This window comes from Ceratotherium simum, chromosome 33 (genome assembly GCF_057802395.1).
Source record: "Ceratotherium simum simum isolate JZ-2026a chromosome 33, ASM5780239v1, whole genome shotgun sequence".
In the NCBI taxonomy this organism is placed as follows: Eukaryota; Metazoa; Chordata; class Mammalia; order Perissodactyla; family Rhinocerotidae; genus Ceratotherium; species Ceratotherium simum.
Window position 1 is genome coordinate 7,859,891 of NC_141932.1, and position 19,793 is coordinate 7,879,683.

The 19,793-nt window shown below is 40.8% G+C and overlaps 1 protein-coding gene across 1 annotated transcript; it reads left to right on the plus strand.

Moving 5' to 3' along the window:
- Window positions 1–18,413: 18,413 nt before the first annotated feature.
- Window positions 18,414–19,439, plus strand: LOC101398308 (vomeronasal type-1 receptor 4-like). The gene has a single exon (XM_004439027.3). It carries the CDS (start codon window positions 18,414–18,416, stop codon window positions 19,437–19,439), a length of 1,026 nt encoding a protein of 341 aa, XP_004439084.3.
- Window positions 19,440–19,793: the final 354 nt, after the last annotated feature.

Here is a 19,793-nt window from a genome sequence, read left to right on the forward strand (position 1 = left end):
CTCAGAATTCACCAAAGAATCCATATTGGAGAGAAACCATATAAATTTAAAGCATGTAGCAAAGCCTTTTGTCAAAGATCAGCCTTTAGACTTCATTGTAGTATTCATACTGGGGAGAAACCTTACCAATGTGATGAGTGTGGCAAAGCTTTTAATCAAAGGCCCAGTTTCACTAGACATCAAAATGTCCATCCTGGAGAAAACCACACAGATGTAATGTTTGCAGGAAGGTTTTTATCGTACATTCACTCCTTCAGGGTCATGAGAGAACTCATGCTGAAAGAAACTAGAGATGCACTGAATGTGGCAAGGTCTTTAGGTGGGCAATGGTCAGACCTCAGGATTTACCAAAAAATTCATACTAGAGAGAAGCCTTACAAACATAATGAGTTGTTTAACTAGCTCTCACAATGGAAATGAGTTGTTTAACTAGCTCTCACAGTGGACTACACATCAGAGAATTCATATTAGGGAGAACTAAGACACTAATCATTCTTGAAGATTAATCAACTTCATATATTTAATTCTGTAGTTATTAAAAGTCCAAATTACATACAATTAATGAGATAAACATCAGAGGAGCAAGAACATCTGTGGAAAAGCCAAATTATCTTCAATTTATAAAATATTCTATTATATGAGATTGTTTGAAATGGATATATAAGTATGAGTAACTTTAAACCTGAGGCTTGAAATCAGTTGTGCTGATATCTTCACAGACCTTTCATATGTCACCATGATAGTCTCTGGGAAGGGATCAGTAATGTGAAAGGGCTTGCTTCCTGGTTGGATTCATTCATATTCATGTTCCTTGGAAGAACAAGGCTATTCAATTTTAAGATACAGTGTTGTATAAGTTCAAATAAGAGCATGGGCAGGGATGGAGAATAGATGTGGTGATCATCATCGTAATCAGTGTGTTCCGAGTCCCCTACAGGTTTCTCCTTATGATTGGGTCCACTGTGGATTTTCTGAAAGGATTGCTCTACCAGATGACCGTGAGACAGAAAGGCCAAGACATTAGGGCACTGGGATCTTCATGGGAGCAGAATGATAGATTATAAAGTACTTAATGTGGTAGAAATAACGGAGGGAAAAGGATGGTCACCCTTTCCATTGAAAGGAAGTAGCTATTGTATATCACAGATTAACGAAAAAATACTCTTACTCTTGGAAACTTAAGGGTGAGCAACTATCAGAAAAGAGATTAATTAGAAAACCAGAATACAGTGTGCATGTGTAGGATTCACATTTAATCAGTAAGATATGTATATGGATTTTGGTACCATTTTCTTTAGATGTATCATAGTTCTCACCTTTTAATTAATGAAATCTAATCATTGTTTCAGAACTCTGAGTGAATCATATTCTGTCAACTCAACCCAGTCCCACTTCATTGGGGGCACTTCAAAACAAACACTAAAACATGCTTGGGATCTGAAGGTTGAATGTCATCTTTAACAATTTATTTCCATGGTAGGATCAAGCAACATACAATTTGAGGAATATATTTGCATAATTTAGACTTGAGTTATGTTCTCCACACTCTGCTCCTTGTATTTTTATGTGGCTATAATGGAATACCATTGTTTGCAGTGCAAAATCAGAATCTGCCCTCATAATACCTGCATCATTGTTCATAAATATGCAATATGTGGTTGTATTTCCATATGTCCTTTTTTTGTGCCTTCAGAAGACCCATGCCTTCCATTGGCTTATATTAAAGTGAGCCAGATATATATATATATATATATTATTGAGCATCTGAAAAATATCAGAAAATAAAATTTTAGAAAGAACTATAAAAATATCATTTTTTTCCCTGCTTGGAACCTTCATTGGAATAATTTGCAAATATTGCTATTCATGAGTGTGTAACGAGTGAACATACTCAATGAAGTGGGAAAGTATATTGGGTTTTTTTATTTTATTTGTTTTGTAGATAAACTAGGAACTTTATATATTCCCACTCCCCCTGCCCCCAAAAAAATCTCAATCTGTGATGTTGGTATTGAGCATTGTTACTTGATTATTTTTCGATTCTAGTAAAATTACATTTTTTCTTACCATATTTTTTCTTTCTTGACTTTTAATCCAGTTTATGTATTTAATTGACATTTCTTCCCTGTGTTACCCTGGTGAAAAATTTAGCAATACAAAACTCAAGGGGCTGTTTGGACAATTAGGAGACATGAAAATGCACCTAGCACAATGACAGTTACAAAGTGGGTGCTCCATAAATATGAAGAAAGGGAGTCTCTTTAGGTCTTTATTTCAACTAAAGAACTGGAACGATAGAAGATGATGAACTGAAATCTCATAATGTGGAGGCAGAAGACGTGGTGCTACATGATAATTCTCATACTAGGATTCTGGGAAAGAAATATAAACAATAAGTTCATTTTGTCTTAAAAATCTCCAATTCTTCCCCTTCTTAATATTGACATTGCCATCATCTCTTGCCTCCCTTACTTCAATAGATACTGGACCCCATATATATAGGGCCTTGTAGGATAGTTTCAGTAGATCAGTGTTTTTTTCTGAGGTTGACATGAAGCCTGTAGACGTTTATTTGTTGTGTTGAAATAGAATTCATATACCATAAAATGCACTCTTTTGTTTTTAGTATATTCACAAAGTTATGCGGCGATCAGCACTATTTACTTCCAGAACGTTTTCATCACTTGAAAATGAAGTTCTGTACCTGTTACAGTCACTCCCAATCCCCCAGATCCTGCAAATCACTAATCTGCTTTCTGTCTCTAAGGGTTTACTCATGCTGGCTGTTTCGTACATACTGTTTACTTGAAATTTGCTAAGAGAGTAGATCATAAGTGTTTTCACAAAAAAAAAAAAAACCCACAATTGTAGCTGATGGATATTTTGATTAGCTTGATTGTGGTAATCATTACACAATTTACACATACATCACCACCTTCTCTACCTTAAATATATATCATTTTTTTGTCAATTATACTGCAATAAAGCTGTAAAAAATACCAACAAAAAAGCAAATTTTCCCTTAATTTTTTTGTGCTGTTCAGAACTTCAGCAGTTTGGATAGAGGCCCACCCATGTTGAGGAGGACAGTGTGTTTTACTCAGTCTACTGATTCAAATGTTAATCTCATCCAGAAACACCCTCACAGACACACACAGAATAATGTTTAAATATGTGGAAACCCTGTGTCCCAGGCAGGTTGACATAAAATTAACCATCACACCATTTTACACAACTAGCCCATAAAATATGGAAACGATCCCTGGGTGCAATTACTTCCATAGTAAACAAGACCAAGCCTGAGAAGGGAGAGAGGTTGTTCCTCACCCTACACCCTTCTTTGTCTTCCAGCAGCCCTCTTCCCATGTCGAGAATGAGAATGTGTGATGATGGGGGGCAGTAGGAAGAGAGAAGGAGGCTGGGTTTTCGACAACTTCCTAGAACACCTGTCACATCCCAAACTGCAACCTCTAGACACGCTGTTATGTAAGATGAATCTCTTGCTTGTCCCAGACACCATTTTCCAGATGACCCTCCACTCACAAAACCTGAACTACCTGACAAAGGACACTGTTGTTTTGTGTTGGGAGTAGTGTGCAGCATTTCAGAGGAAATCTTGAAATATATATGTGACTTAAAAAAAGTGAATGAAAATCTTTCTCCACTGCTGAGGTGGACCTATTTATCTCATGTTGCTTAAAATAGATAATGTGAGAACAAAATATGCTGTGAGAATTTATTGCAAATGTCCAGGACACTTGGCCACGATTATAGGAGCAAGCAACCTGGTGTCTAACATTCTGATACCAATTCCTATGGGGGGGAGTTTCCTCCACTCCACCAAGCAATTCTCCAACACCAGTTGGGTATCCTACAATTCATCTCAATTCTGACACTATCTACTTGGAGACAGCATCAGATCCCACAAGTTAAGAGCTTAGTCCCACAAGACTGCCCTCCCACACACAAAGACACACTTCAGATGTCAGTTGAAATCCCAGGATGTCACTTGTGCTTCTGACCAACCGACTAGGTCAGAGGTTCCAACGACCCTTTCCTCTGGTTCACTTAATTTGCCAGAGCAGCTCACAGAACTGAGGGGAAAACATTTACCAGTTTATTAAAGGATATGATAAAGGACACAGTTGAATAGCCAGATGAGGAGATGCATAGGGCGAGGTCTGGGAGGGTCCTGAGAGCAGAAGCTTCTGTCCCCCTGGAGTTGGGGTACATTACCCTCCCCTGTAGATGTGTTTCCCAGCCTGGAAGCTCTCTGAACTCCTTACTATTGGGATTTTATGAAGGCTTCCTCATGTAACCATGATCAATTATTAACTCCATTTCCAGCCCCTCTCCCCTCTCTGGAAGAAGGGGTTTGGGGCATAAAATTCCAAGATCCTAATCATGGCTTGGGCTTTCTGGTGACCAAGCTCCATCCAGGAGCCCACTCGAGTCACCACATTAAAACAAAAGATGCTCCTAGGGCTCCTATCACTTAGGAAACTATGAGGATTTCAGGAGCTCTGTGTCAGGAACCAGGGGCAGAGACCAATATATATATTTTCTAGATATATATATATATCTCACACCACATCTCAAACCAAAGGCAGTAAATGAGTATCTCTGGGGGTAGGAACCAGTCATTATACTCTTTAAACCTCACTGGGTAACGATGATGTGCAAATTGAGAGCCAGTCTATTTTCATGCTTATCACACTTCAACCTGCAAATGAAACACCTGGAATTGTTATCAAGAACCCAGATCCTGGTCCAGCAGGGCAGACTTGTGCCTGAGAGTTTGTATTTCTTACAAGCTACAGGTTCCTGGATTACAGTGTATGTACCACGGTCTTCTTTACTCAGGAAAATAAAATTTGATGGAGGCAAATAAAACAAATTGAACTGAGGTGATAAGGAAATATCAAAACACCTGTAATACATGGTATACCTCAGAGAGTTTTATTAAAATTGAAAGAAATTAAACAAGCATAATTCTGCCTTGATTTTTAATAACAAAATGTACAAGGGTAAGACAATATTCCCCATTCCCCAAAGTGAAAACAGTTTCCACTGAAACTCTTCCTCAGTGTCAAAAATTCTCAATTCAAGATGCAGACGTTTACCACATCCATAGATGAGCCTTTTGAGTTACCCAAATTTCAGTTATTTACTTACCCACACAGATGAATTCCATAGCTTTCTATTGACATTATAGCATAATGTGGTTTCCTCATGTTGACAATTTCATAAGCTCCATTTTAAATAACTTAAATTTACAAAATTTAAAGGCAGTGTCTGTTCTTTGGTCCCCAATATTGTCTGGAGTCCCGGCATTTACACAGGCCCCAGCTGGGGAAGCTCTGATTCACGAAAGACAGCTGCTCCTGCCTCTTTCCCCACCTCAGCCTCTCAGTCTCTTCCCACTCATGTGAGACTTGAGGCTCAGTCTTTTCTCCATGGGGGCGCCACACTCAAGTCACTCTCCTGGAGTGAGGATAAGACCAGAAGGTCCTCATAGAGGACACTCACTGGGACATGGGAACCTGTCCCTCAGACTCCTCCAAGAAGTGAGAGCTCTGGCTGCAGGTGTAGACTTCTCTGGAGGGAGAGAGGTGGGGGTGATTGAGAACCTGGAGCTCTGCCATTCCTTGCCCCATCTCATGAAGATAGTGCCAGCTGGCTTCCCTGTAACACCCCTGGTGGGGGTGGAGGACAGCACTGGTCTGGACTGGGCTCAGGTCAAGTGAGTTAGGGAGTTGAGTGGAGCCTGGAGGTCAAAGTTGGGCATCAGGCTTCCTCGTCACTTAGGGTGTCTGTTTGGATCTAAGTCTAGTTGTCCTGGGGGGAAGCTGAAAAGCCTGGACAGCCTCCAGACCAGGTCACTGAGAACTCAATTGGGGGTTTTAGAAGAGGCTAAATCTTCCTCTCTTTGGGGATTTCTGGCCAGTCTGGATGGGGACCTGGGAAGACCTCTCGACTCCTGCCTGGGTGATGGACTTACAATTCTGGCCACAACTTTGTGTGGCAGGCTGTGGGCTGGGATTTGAGTCCACATAAGGACATTGGATTTGTGCCTCGGGGTTACAGACACGACCCAGGACAAGTGACTTCTGGCAGACTGGGGAATATCACGGGAAAAATCATCAAGCCTGCTGGCTGTCAACTTGGCAATGAGAGGTGGGTCCTGGCAGTAGCTATTCAGAGCTTGGTGGGGCGAGTCAGTGAAGTTCACCTCACGTGTTTGGGCTGGTCCACAAGTGCTCGGTTCAGGTGCTTTTTTAAGAGACTGTTTAGGGCAGAATGACCTCATATCAGGTGTCTTGACAGGTGGCCGACCCGTGAGAACAGGGCCCAGGACAGATCTCTCCTGGGTCGTTTGGAGAGGCATTGGCCTGGTGAGATGCTGGCAGAGAAGAAACCTCGAATTAGACACTCAGGAGTCAGAATTGTCAGACTGTATTAAGGGAAGGACTGACGTATTTCACTAGACCATAGAAAACAAGTAAATAACAAACAACTTAGGACAAAGGGGAAATATCAAACTAATAAAATAGATACGGGAAAGATAAAAAATAAACACTAGGATGTTCTCTACATCAGGAGGAAAAAGAGGAACAAGAGTTTAAACAGACAACACGTGGGATTAAACTTCACAGAAAAAGACATACGAAGAGTCACTGTACATTTGCAGAGATGCCCACTTTGGAGGTGGTCAGGGGAAAAAATTATAAGACTGATCTGATTTTCTCCCTATCAGATATGCCAAGGAAAAATTTCCTGATATTGTCTGTTGTTAAGATCAAGGGTACAACCATTTCCGTACGCAAGATGGAGAGTATAACGGCAAATGTTCTTTTGAAGACCAGTTTGGGAGTATCTACAAAAATTTAAAAGATGCCTTGTCTTATACAAGATCATAGAAGGCATCTCACAAAACACTTCACACATGTGCAGAAATGCCTCCACTGGCATTTGCTGGTCTGCATGAACAAAAGAGAAAACAAAAAATATTCAAATAAAGGAACCAGAATATGAAAATTACACAAATAAAACAGGACTCCTCTAGGCCAGCCTGGGTTTTATCTGCACACCTGAGGGGCATGGATGTGAAGTAAATTAGAGACAGAGAAGAAGACAGAGCTGGAGAGCAGGGGCCAGCGTCACCCTCAGAGATGGACAGGATCCTGTGGATCCCATCCAGGGACTCGGCTTCTTTTCCTGGGGTCTCACGGGAAATTTCTGTGGTAGAGCTTTCCTCTGCTGCTCCTCCTGCCTGCAGAACAAATCATGTCTACTGTCTGGATGCCCCTGACCTTCCTGTCCACATCAGTGAGGGAAAGAAAATCAGTCCTGGAGCCCAGTCTCAGCCCTTGTTGTGGGGCGAGGGAGGCATTGAACCCCCCGGGAAACTTTACAAAGGCAACTCCTTTGCAAAGTGGAGGCAGCCCCCACTTCCAGGAAGTGCCCCCTTCTCTACTGCGGTTTCAGCATGAAGTGCTCTCCTTCAGACTCAATTGCTTCTCTGCCTTGCCATGTGCAACATCCTAAGATATTCCCTGGCCCTTCCTCCTTAGTGATTCTTGGGGCAAGAGTGAGCTCTGAGTGCTAATCCCTGGACGGCATGGAGCTCTGTCTACTTCTCTTGAGTCTTCCTGTTGGTGCCTGAGATGGCTGAGCAGGAAGAGTAGAGGGGGGGACACGATCTCTTCAGGTTCCAGAGCCCAAGGATCATTCTGAATCTGTGATTCCCCACCTCTGTCTTGGTTCTATCTCTCTGTCAGTCTTCTTAAAGGACCCTAGAGACCGAAGTTCCTGGGGCTTCATGGGTTCTAGGTTCCTCCTTCTTATTGAAGCCCAAGGATTGGGGGTCAAGCACCCCATCCCAGCACTTCAGGGGGCACCTCCTACTGCTGGCCGTGTGCCCAAAGGCCCCACAGTTCTTCCACTTCACCTGTGGGTGGAGGAGGAGAGTGGTCAGTGAATCAGCAGGAATCACAGGCAGCTTTCAAGGTTGATGTAAGGACAGATGTTTTGAGTTTGATATCGGTTTGAGGGAGTGGACACAGAACTGTGGCCCGTCAGTTGCCAGGAAATTCAAGATATTATGGTCCCGCCCAGAGTACATTTTAGAAAGGGATCTGAGAGGAAGGAATTTAGTGTCTAAAGGTGATGATTCTGAACTGTATTTGAGTATTGGACAAACACTAAGCTGGACAGGACATTTAATAGAGAATAAGGTTGCTCCTCAGCAACGGGCCCATCAGCCAGGTGAGGACATCATGAACCTGGCCAGCCTTGGATAAGTAAGAACACCTAACTTACAGATGCAGAGGTTTCCATGTGTAAACCCACTTTCTGGGGGCCATGAAGACCCTCTGGTTCTTGAAACATCCTAACCTCCACTTACACGGGCATCCTCCTCTCCTGGTAAAGGAGTCTTCTGACCCACCGTTCCCCTCTGTAGCTTCTTCAGGTTCTGGACTATAGAGGATCTTTGGGGCTGATGGTGTATATTATGACCTGCCATCTGCCTCATGTCCTCGGCTTTCTGGTCATTCTCCCTCAGGAATTGATTGTTGGTCTTCCTAGTCACAAGAAAAGGACAAAAAAAAATTATGTAGACACAGAGACAGAAGTTTCTGGTACCCCTACTTCTCTGAGTAGATGGGGGCTCACTGACCACTAAGTCACACCCACAATGGTGTGCTCTTCCCATGAGTTGATGTCCCACTCTGTGTCATTGTGGGATCTTTTCCCACCATTACTTACTCCCAGAACAGGACACTGCCTGAGACAAGACTACTTGGTATACAAATGGTGAAATTAGATTTGCAACCTTTAATGCCTGATTCTGGAGACTTTGTGATGATCAGCGTTACTTGTACAGTTCCTCCCTGAGAATTTTAATGTGACTTAGGCCTGTGTTCTAGGTTTTTATCCAGCCACTCCCTCCAAATTAAATCATCTACCAATAGTTATCAAAGCCAATACACAGGCAGCCAACAGCTATTCATTTTTTCCCCATATAGTTACAGAAAACTCACAATTTTCACAGAACAACATCTTACTGAGAAAACCTGCCAGGTCCTTTGACAAAGCTTTGCAAAGATTGGATATGAAGCTAATGGGTGCCTGTGAAAGAAATACATGACCCCATAACCACATGCCAATTTTCAACAGAGGCATGCGCAAAGCCAAATGTGGATGAGCAATCTGAGGATGCCTGTGCAAGCTCACACATATGTGCAAATTCACACCAGACAGCTCACAAATAAAAGCCTATGTATGGTGAGGGACTCACAAGTCAGAAGCCTTCAGCCATGTTCAGGCAGAATTCCAGAGCCCACTGGTGTTCTGTAGGGAATCCCCCCAGGCTACATCCACATCACTCCGTGACATTTGTTCTACCTCTCCTCTGGGTGTCCATGGTTTTCTGAAGCTATGTGGGGCTGGTCCACCGAAGGCTGACATTTCTTATTTGAGACACAGCAGGCACTTGGATCCTCTCCCAGCATCAGAGGAACCCATAGCAGAACCTCCACAGCGGCAACGATGACCCATTTCTCTGTCGTGTCAATCTGAGAGAGAAAAAAAGAGTCAAGATACAATCAGAGTTCTGCACACAGAAAGAAGCCTTGGGATAATAGAAGATAAACAAACTCCCAATTTGTTGAGTTCTTTAATGTAATGCTAATCAGAGTGTAAAGGTCCTTTCCTCCAATCCCACAGTGAGTTTGCTGATGGCCTCCAAGTGGCACCAAGGGCTAAGAGCTGAGTGTTTAGGGAATGCTATTACCCCAGGTGGGAACTGAGGCCATATCAGTTGCAAATGCCCCTGCCCATCTGACACTGCATGTCCAGTTTGTTGGTCAATGCCATTTATCCATGTTGCTAATCACTGAATTTGATCCCTGGTCATGGGAGGAGAACCTGCCCGGGCAGCGACACAAGGCTTGGAGGCCACTTCATTCCTCCACATGTCACTTGCCCAGCATCTGCCATACTCACATCTCTTTGTGGAATCCCAAGCTGCTGTAAGAACTCTTTGCCCTGTTCCAATGAAAGTGTGTGGGGGTCCATCATTGTTGTGCTGTCCTGCAGATTCTGTTGGTCTGTGGAGGGTAGAAAATGAGACTGCTGAATTCTCCACATCCCTGGGATCTCCCACATGCAGGATGCAGTCAGGTCCCATCTCTCTTCTCTGCCCACCATCTCACCTTTTACCTTTTGTTTGCACTACATGTACATATACTTCTACTAGCAACACAGTACCAGTTTGAATGAAAATAAGGCGATAAATCAAAAAAAAGTTTCTCCACTAGACTGAACACGTTTCCTATATATGAAAAGCTGATTTCTCATGTAGAGACCTTACATAATATACCATAAATCACTTGGAAAAATTGATCATGTAATTGACCTCAAAGGAAATTTACTATATTAGAACACTGAATATGTTACACTTTTTATTCCACCTTTGTCATAATTTAACAAAATTAGATATAAATGTATTATTTAACTTGTTTATAATATTATGTAATTTTTAAAATATGAAATACATTCCCCCAAATTTCTGAAATCAAAAATGAAATTCAAATGGAAATCATAAAGAAAAATAAAAAATAAGCACTTTATGTCAAAACTTGGGAGCAGGACAAAACCTAGGTTCATGGGAAATTCCTTAAATCTAAATGGACACATTACAAACAAATGTAAAATTTATAGGAAGTGTTCATTTTAAGATATTAGAGACAGAACAAAAGATTACAAAAGGAAGAGAAAGATGGAACTGGTTTAATCAGGAAATGAATAGAATCTAATTGAAAAATAAATAGAATGTTACAGAAAAAGAAATCATTTCCTTGAAAACAGCAATAGAATATATTACCACAGGCTGTCATAAAAAGATAATCAAATTTATCATAATAGATTCTATTAGGCAAAAGAAAAGACAATTTTGCCATAGAAACAAGAGAGAAATGGTCAGGGAAATGGTATATCTATCCTGTGGCAATATTTGAAAATATTTCATAAAATATTCTTCCCTCTTCAAATTTTGTTACCAAAATCCAGTAGCGAGGGAGCATTTTACAACTACAAATTAATGTAGAATAATTCTTTCCTCTACATTGGACTGGGGGCTTCACAGCTGAGGTTCTGCTCTGATTTATTTATGGGGTTAGGATCAGGATCTTGAATTTTAACCAGCTCCAAACAAGTTCTCAAGAATACATTGGAATAAAAGGTAAATTAACAGGGGTCAGCCTGGTGACTTAGTGGTTAAATTCTCGAATTCTGCTTCAGGCCTGGGGGTCTCTGGTTCCCGTTCGGATCCTGGTATTGGACCTACTCTCAGCTTATCAAGGCAAGCTGAGATGTCATCCCACATAGAAGAGCTACAACTCTACAACTATGATATACAACTGTGTAGCAGGGCTTTGGAGGGAAAAATGAAAGAGAGGAAGATTGGCAACAGATGCTAGCTCAGGGCAAACCTTCCGCAAAAAGAAAAAAATGTAAATTAACAAATCACTTAAAGTTTTCAAAGGCCCTCAGTCAAAGGTATCCATAAGTTTTACCCACCACCCCACACAAATCAGCAGTTGAGTGATCATTCCTTGGAAATTTTGACCTTTGTCTAAAAATTAACATTTCTGAAATATTTTTTGAATCAGGCTCTGTGCTAAGAAATGCTATGAGGGCCGGCCCGTGGCTTAGCGGTTAAGTGTGCGAGTTCGCTGCTGGCGGCCGGAGGTTCCAATCCGGGGGGCACACCGACGCACCGCTTCTCCCGTCATGCTGAGGCCGAGTCCCATATACAGCAACTAGAAGGATGTGCAGCTATGACATACAACTATCTACTGGGGCTTTGGGGGAAAAAATAAATAACTAAATAAAATTATAAAAAAAAAAAAAAAAAGAAATGCTATGAAACAACTAATCCTTACCTCAACACCTAAAACGGTCCTTATAGAATCTCCTATTTTCCTATTATTCTGGGGGACAAACGAGGCCCCAAATAATAATGGAAACTACCCTATGGTCATGCTGTCTCTCTGACAGAGGGCTTTCCAGGATGACTCAAGAGGAGATGCCTGAGGAGAAAGTCCTTTCTTCTGCTGAGCTTTATACTGCTCAGCGGACCGCCAGCACTTTCCTTCCCGATAATCCAATCATCGTAATCTAATCACCTGTGATCCAATCACTGCGCGCTCTCCCCTCCGATTAGACGGAATGTTTAATTGGCTGTTGACTCTTACTTAGCGCTTTCGTTTTATCTCCTGTGTGTATATCTGAAACAATACACTATAATTTGGTCTTCGTCATTAGCAAGGATTTTTTTAAAAAATACACAAATAACTATATACTTTTAACCATATATAGTTTGTTTAAAATGTTTATACATACGTCGCCAATGGGAGAGTGTATGCATGTGTAGCGACAGGGGGTACATGGGAAATCTCTGAAACGTGTGCTCAATATTGCTATGAGCCAAAAACTGCTCTAAAGTAATATAGTCTATTTTTAAAAATATTTCTACATATGCCAACCTGCTGGCTGATTCATTCTGCATCTCGCAGGGGATGAGATGACTCAGTCTCCCTGTGGCAAGGAGCTCAGTGGCAACAAAGACTTCGGAGAAGTTGACGCCCTGGGATCTGGTGAAAACCAAGGTTAATAATATTCTGGCGCAACCAAGATATGGAAACAACTTGTGTCCATCGATGGATGAATGGATAAGATCAATGTGGAATATATATACAACGGAATATTCTTCAGCCATTAAAATTAATGAAATCTTTCCATTGTGAAAATGTAGATGGACATTGAGGGCATTACACTAAGTGAAATAAGTCAGAGAAAGACAAATATGGTCTGATCTTACTTATAGCTGGAATCTATAAATAAATAGATAAATAAAATAAGCTCACAGATACAGAGAACAGATTGGTGATTGCCAGAAGTGTGCATGTGGCTGGAGGTGGATATGAAATGGGGAAGTTGATCAAAAGGTACAAACTTCCAGCTATAAAATAAATAAGTCATGGGGATGTATGTACAACATGGTGACTATAGTTAATAATAATTTCTTGCATATTGAAAGTTGTTAAAAGAGGAAATCTTAAAAGATCTTGTCACAAGAAAAAAATTTTTGTAACTATGTATGGTGACAGACAATACCTAGACTTACTGTGGTGATTGTTTTGCAATATATACAAATGTTGAATAATTATATTGTACACCTGAAACTAATATAATTTTACTTCAATTAAAATAATTTTTTGAAAAAAAGAAAGGGCTGTCTCATTGCATGTGTGGGGATGAACTGGGGTATGTGGTGTCCCTGGGGGGCAGTGGGTCACACAAATACTTTATTTATCCACAGTATCAGAGCCCAGCTCAGATGGGGAGAACTCAGGAGGTTGGACATCAGGTCCAGGGACAGATTCCTTGACAGCACAGGTAGGATCTGCTTTTCAGCCTGAAGGAGAAGTGGAAGCAAGCAGGCACGCAGGCATGGGCAGGGAGGGAGGTGCTCAGCAATTGAGAGGGATTTAGAGATCCCAGAACCCAGGGAGGATTTGGGGATTGAGAATGGAGTTTGGGGATGCTGAGAGAGAGTTCCAGTGATTTCCCCAAAGCCTAGTCTACGATGCTTCACAGAGGTAGGGTCCTCCTCTCTGGGAATGGCAGAGGTGTTTCTGAAAGCAACCAGGGAGTATATATCAGCAGAACCCAGAGGAGCTATGTTGGTGAACCCACAAAGGCTGGGCCTCCATGACAGGCCCTGACCCTGGTGGGGAGAGGTGCTGGGACTGGAGAGTTCTGGTGTGCACAGGGCTCTGAGTTTCTAACCTGTAAAGGTGCACTGAGGAAAAATGCCCAGCAACACTCCACCAAGGGAGGAGCTCTGGAACTGGTAAGATGCACCGTGTATTTGATGTGTTTGAGTGTGCATGCCTGTGTTTATATCTGTGTGTTCTTAAATCTGTGTGCCTGTGTCATCATGTATGTGTGTGTGCTCACATGCATGTGAAGTAGAGGGTGTCCACCATTATGGAGCAAATCCCAGACCTGCAAATTGAGAGGCATTGGATAGCGAACCTGGATAAAATGCAGATTTGTTTATAGGAAAAGGCAAGGGGTTAATCTGAACTCCCATTTTATATTTCTTCATGAATTATAAGAGCAAGCAGTGGTCATTTCTGAAAATTCAGCAAAAAATAAATGGAGAAGACTGTGGTTACTATCCAATGAGTTGCTTATCTCCTAGGTAAAGAAATAGCATGTTACCCCTTCTGATCCATATCATCTAGACTTCCAGATTAATTGGCATTGAGTGATTCCCATCATGTTCCTCCTTTTACTTGTCTCTTTTTGAAAATCCTTCTCTGGTTCTTTGGTTCCATTTCTCTGCTCATAATTTAATGATCGTTCTGCTCAGTGGTCTGAACGTTAGGAAGAACTCACTTTTGGGTGGAAGAACTTGCCAGCACAGCAGAGCATCCAGTGAGACCTCTAGGAATTGAAAATATCCTCTACCAATCATTTACAGGTCCCTCTGTAGATGTTAACTAGAAACTTGTAATTGGTTTTGGTAATTAGCAACTTTGGAAAAAAGTTTTTCCTAAATGTTCTCAACTCCCCACACCTGCAGTGTCACTGCCACTACAGGTGAAATAATAATTGCAATTCTGAGGGGAGGTGAGGTCACCACATCACTACCCCATATCTTAGGATGTGGCTGCCTCCCTCCCTCCCTGTGCTGGCTGCCATGACTTTCACACTGAGCTCAACAGCCAAACAGCAGGACTGATTTGGGAGAATCTTTTCTATTTCAGTCTGAAAGGCAAAGTTGGTAAGGTGTGGACGCCTGTCAGGGGTACACATGGGTAAGTAATCATGTGGAAAAAAGGGGTTGTTCTGGGTTTGAAATTGGTCCAGTGCCAAAGCCACACAGGAGGAGGAATCCTTCTGAGGCATGAGTTGAGTTGGTAAAGAGATGGGGTTGGAGACTTTACACCAATCTCTGACTGTAACTCATGTGATGTAGTGTAATCCACAATGATACTGATTGTTGGTGTTTAATTCAGTGAAACGGAATCCTGATTTTTAAGGGAATTAGGACCTATAGTTCTGAAACCAATTGCTTTCAGCCTACCTTACAGGAATCATAGACAAAATTTTTGAAATTGCTAGAGATGTACCTAGAATTCCTCCATGTGTATAATAAAGACTAGGATAAAGAAATCTGTAGGAATCATGTAATCTTGTGAAGAAACAATGCATGCCAGTGACAATTGCCAGAATAGAAAAGTTTTCTCTAAATCTGCGAGCATGATGTGCTTAATGGAGACAGTTGTGTCTCTACTGAAAACATCATGGTCGTTGATCATGGTGTAACCGAGTGAAAGGGGCTCGTTCTGCTCGCTGCAATCCGGTGCCAGTCAATTGCAAATGAGCTGGCGGTTAAGAAAGGAAAGTTTATACGATTAGCCAGCAGAACTGGAAGATGGTGGACTAGCGTCCTAAAGAGCCATCTTAAAATCATATAGAATCTTAGTGCAGTTATATAGGAGAAATGGGAAGGAGGGGGTTTAGGGACATCAACCATCCAGTGTGATGAACTTCAAGGAGCCACATTATCTCTTTCTTCTGTCATTTGTGATGGGTACCAATACAGAGTTTTTCTTTCTGGAGGTCATCATGTTCCTGGGAACTCAGAGAACAAAGTTATCACCTTATCATAGCTTGGAGATATATGTAAGCAAGAGTCATAATACTAGCATATCACGTATCTTGCAAAAGGGAGAGGTGCTTAATCATCTAGGCTACATGCAGGCTAGAATGTATTCACAGAGACTAGTGAATCCGAGTCGTAGTCACAATATTGCCTCCTTTCCATAAGAAGCTTTCCCTCATGCTAACTTAAGATCTAGTTGTTACAGTGGTGAGACTGTTTTCTCTCTTGAAGCTAGGGAAACAGCATTTAAGGAAAAGATGACTTTATAATGATGGGTTTCAGACAGTAGCTGTCAGAATCAAATGTATCCTGTCATATTTTCTCTAATATCAATCACAAATTCTATCATGTCAATTTATAAAGCACACAATATTCACACATAAGTGTTTCCAATTTGCCTGTCATATATTAGTATATTTCATAAAACTTACTACATGGCTAATAGTTTATAATAAGGTATTAATAGGTAAGTGTATGCTCTAAAATTAGTGATACTTTTTACCTTACACCGTTTTATCCCGTATTAGTAGTCCATGTCCCATATTTGAGGGCGAGACGAGAGACTGTGATAGATATCATTATACTTTTGTTCATAGCATAAAAGCAAATGCCCAAAATAGTTTTGCTTTCTGTTTCCATCCTAATATGGAGCCATTTTTGCATTCATTCAGTTCAACTTGTCATGGGACATGTTCCTATAGGATGAACTTGCAATTAGTGCACTTACATTTTCTTAAATCTCTAAAGTTCTATTCATTTTGATATTGGCCTATAGAATCGATCTTTGCACATCATGGAAAATTGGCACAACAAAAATTATGAAGTAACCTACTACCAAACAAAAATAAAATGACAAAGTTGAAAAGAAAACTATATAGAGAGATGATTCCAAGGACACAGCTATCGAGCTTACTTCGTGTAGCACAGCGGTGAAATGCACTGTCTTTGCAAACAACCCAGCCAGATTCAAGTCCATACTTTGCTCTATGTAGGATATGAATTTAGACAAATAATTTATCTTCTCTGTCTATGTTCTCCTTGGCTTTAGGATGAAAGTAATAGGAGTGATGTCTCACAGGTTTGTTAAAAATAAGTTACCACATGTATGACCTTTATAGCAATGATTCACACATGGTAGGTGCTCTTCAAAGGTTATACATTCAACTCTTGAAAGTCTGTTAATAAAATAACAATGTTAAATATTTTTCCTTTTAAGCTTCATTGATATATAATTTATATAGCAAAAATTGCACATATTTAATGTGTACATTTTGATGAGTTTGGAAATATGCATACCTCCATGATACCATCACCACAATCAAGGTACTCAACATGCCCATCACTTTCAAAAAATTCCTTGTGCTGTTGTATGTGTATGTGTGTGTGTGTGTGTGTTTGAGGTAAGAACACAACATGAAATATATTCTCTTAAAATACTTTAAAGTTCACAACACTGTACTGTTAATAATAGGCATTATATTGTACAGCCAATATCTACAACTTATTCATCTTGCATAACTGAAACTTTATGCACATTGAACAGTAATTTCCCTTTGTTTCCTGCCTCCAGCCCCTGGCAACCACCATTCCATTCTCTGCTTCTATGAGTTTGATTGTTTTACATTCATCATATAAGTGGAATCATACAGTATTTTTCCACCTATGACTGTTTATTTCACTTAGCATAATGTCCTCTATGTTCACCTGTGTAGGATATCCTTCTTTTTGAAACTTGGATAATATTTTACTAAATGTATATACCACATTTTCTTTATCCATTCATTAGTCAATGGGCATTTCAAAATTGTTTCCATACTTTGGCTATTGTGAATAATTCTATAATGAATATAGGCATGCAGATATCTCATTGAGATCTTGATTTCAATACTTTTGGATATATACCAAGTGGGATTGCTGGATGTTGTAATAGTTCTATTACAATTTTATGAGGACTGTTTTCCATAGCAGCTGCAATATTTCACATTCCTACCGACAGTGAATAAGGGCTCCATATTTTCCACATCCTCACCAACACTGGTTAACTTTTGTCTTTTTCGGATAGTAGCCATCTTAACAGATGTGAGGTGACATCTCATTGTGGTTTTGATCTCCATTTGCCTGATGATTCATAAGGTTGAGCACTTATTCACATACTTACCAATCATTCATACGTTCTTTGGAGAAATGCCTATTCAAGAACTTTGCCCATTTGTTAATTGGGTTATTTGGTGTTTCTCCTGTTGAGTTGCAGGAGAGTCTTTTGTATTTGAGATATCAACCCCACAGCGATAGATGGTTTGCAACTATTTTCCCCCATTCTGTAGGTTGTCTTTTCACTTTGGTGATTGTTCCTTTGCTTTGCAGAAGCTTTTTAGTTTGATATAGTCCCACTTGTCCTTTTTTGGATTTGTTGCCTGTGCTGTTGGTGTCACATCCAAGAAATTGTTGCCAAGATCCACGTCAAGAAGCTTTCCCCCTATCTTTTCTTGAAGGAGTTTTACAGTTTCAGGTCTTCTGTTTAAGTCTTTAACCCATTTTGAGCTGATTTTTGTGTATAGTGTAAGATAGGGGTCTAATTTCATTCTTTGACCTGTGGATATCCAGTTTTCCCAACACCATTTCTAAGGAAAAACTAGTGAGAAGTGGAGAATATTGGACTTCAGTTGACATGGTACATGAAGCCCACACCTCTTGTTCCCGTGCAGGATCCTCTGGTTCTGAAGACAAATTTCAGTCACTGGAAACTCGCAGAATGCCCTCCGGAGATGCGGTCTTAGGAGTGATCTTCTTAACGCAGACCATGGTTGGACTCCTGGGGAATTTCTCTCTTCTTTACCATTATCTCTTCCTTTACTTCACTGGGGTCAGGTTAAGGTCCAAGGATTTGATTCTTAAGCACATGATTGTAGCCAACTCCTTATCCCTCCTCTGTAAAGGAATCCCCCAGACAATGGAATCTTTTGGGTGGAACCGTTATCCCAGTGATATTGGATGCAAACTTCTCTTCTACCTTCACAGAGTGGGCAGGGGTGTGACCCTTGGTACCAACTGCCTCTTGAGTGTCTTCCAGGCCGTCACAATAAGCTCCAGGAACTCCAGGTGGGCAGAGCTTAAAGTGAAAGCTGTCAATTACATTATCCCTTCACTTTTTCTGTGCTGGATCCTGCACTTGCTGGTAAATGTCATTTATCTTATGTTTGTGAGTAGCAATTGGAGCAAGAAAAACATCACAAACCAAAAACATTTTGGATACTGTTCTACTATTCGTCATGACAAAACCAGAGACTCATTGTATGCAGCACTGCTCTCAATCCCTGATGTTTTTTGTTTTGGGCTCCTGCTCTGGGCAAGTGGCTCCATGGTTTTCATCCTCTACAGGCACAAGCAGAGAGTCCAATATATTCATAGGACCAACGTCTTCCCCAGATCCTCCCCTGAGTCTAGAGCTACCCAAAGCATCCTTGTCCTGGTGAGCACCTTTGTATCTTTTTACTCTCTCTCCTCCATCTTTCAAATTTGTATTGGTATTTTTGACAATCCCAAATGGCTGCTGGTGAATATCTCAGCCTTAATCAATGGATGTTTCCCAACTGCCTGTCCATTTGTTCTCAGGAACCGTGACTCCAGCATATCCAGGCTCTGCTTTGCACCTATGTGGATTACAAAATCCCCTAAACACATGATAAATAAATAAATTGTATGTTTTGGCATAGTGTTCAGTTGTTTACTCAATCATCCCCTGAATTGTAAGCTTAATTATGCAACAATCACCTTGCCAGAAAGTGGTAAGGAAGAGAGGGTGAGCTTCTGTCCCCAAAATAAACAATAAATAGTAATAGTAAATGTAAATGAAACCTCATGTAATTATTATGAAAATACTTGTATAATTTTAATTTTATTCACACTTCCAATGGAGTAGCTCAGAGCCGGTGCAATTGAAAAAAAAATAACACCTGAAACAAATCTAGAGGTTGTGGGGAAGTCTTAGAGTGTGTAACTTTTAATCTGACATATTAAATCTATCCAGAAATTAACTAAGCATGGAATT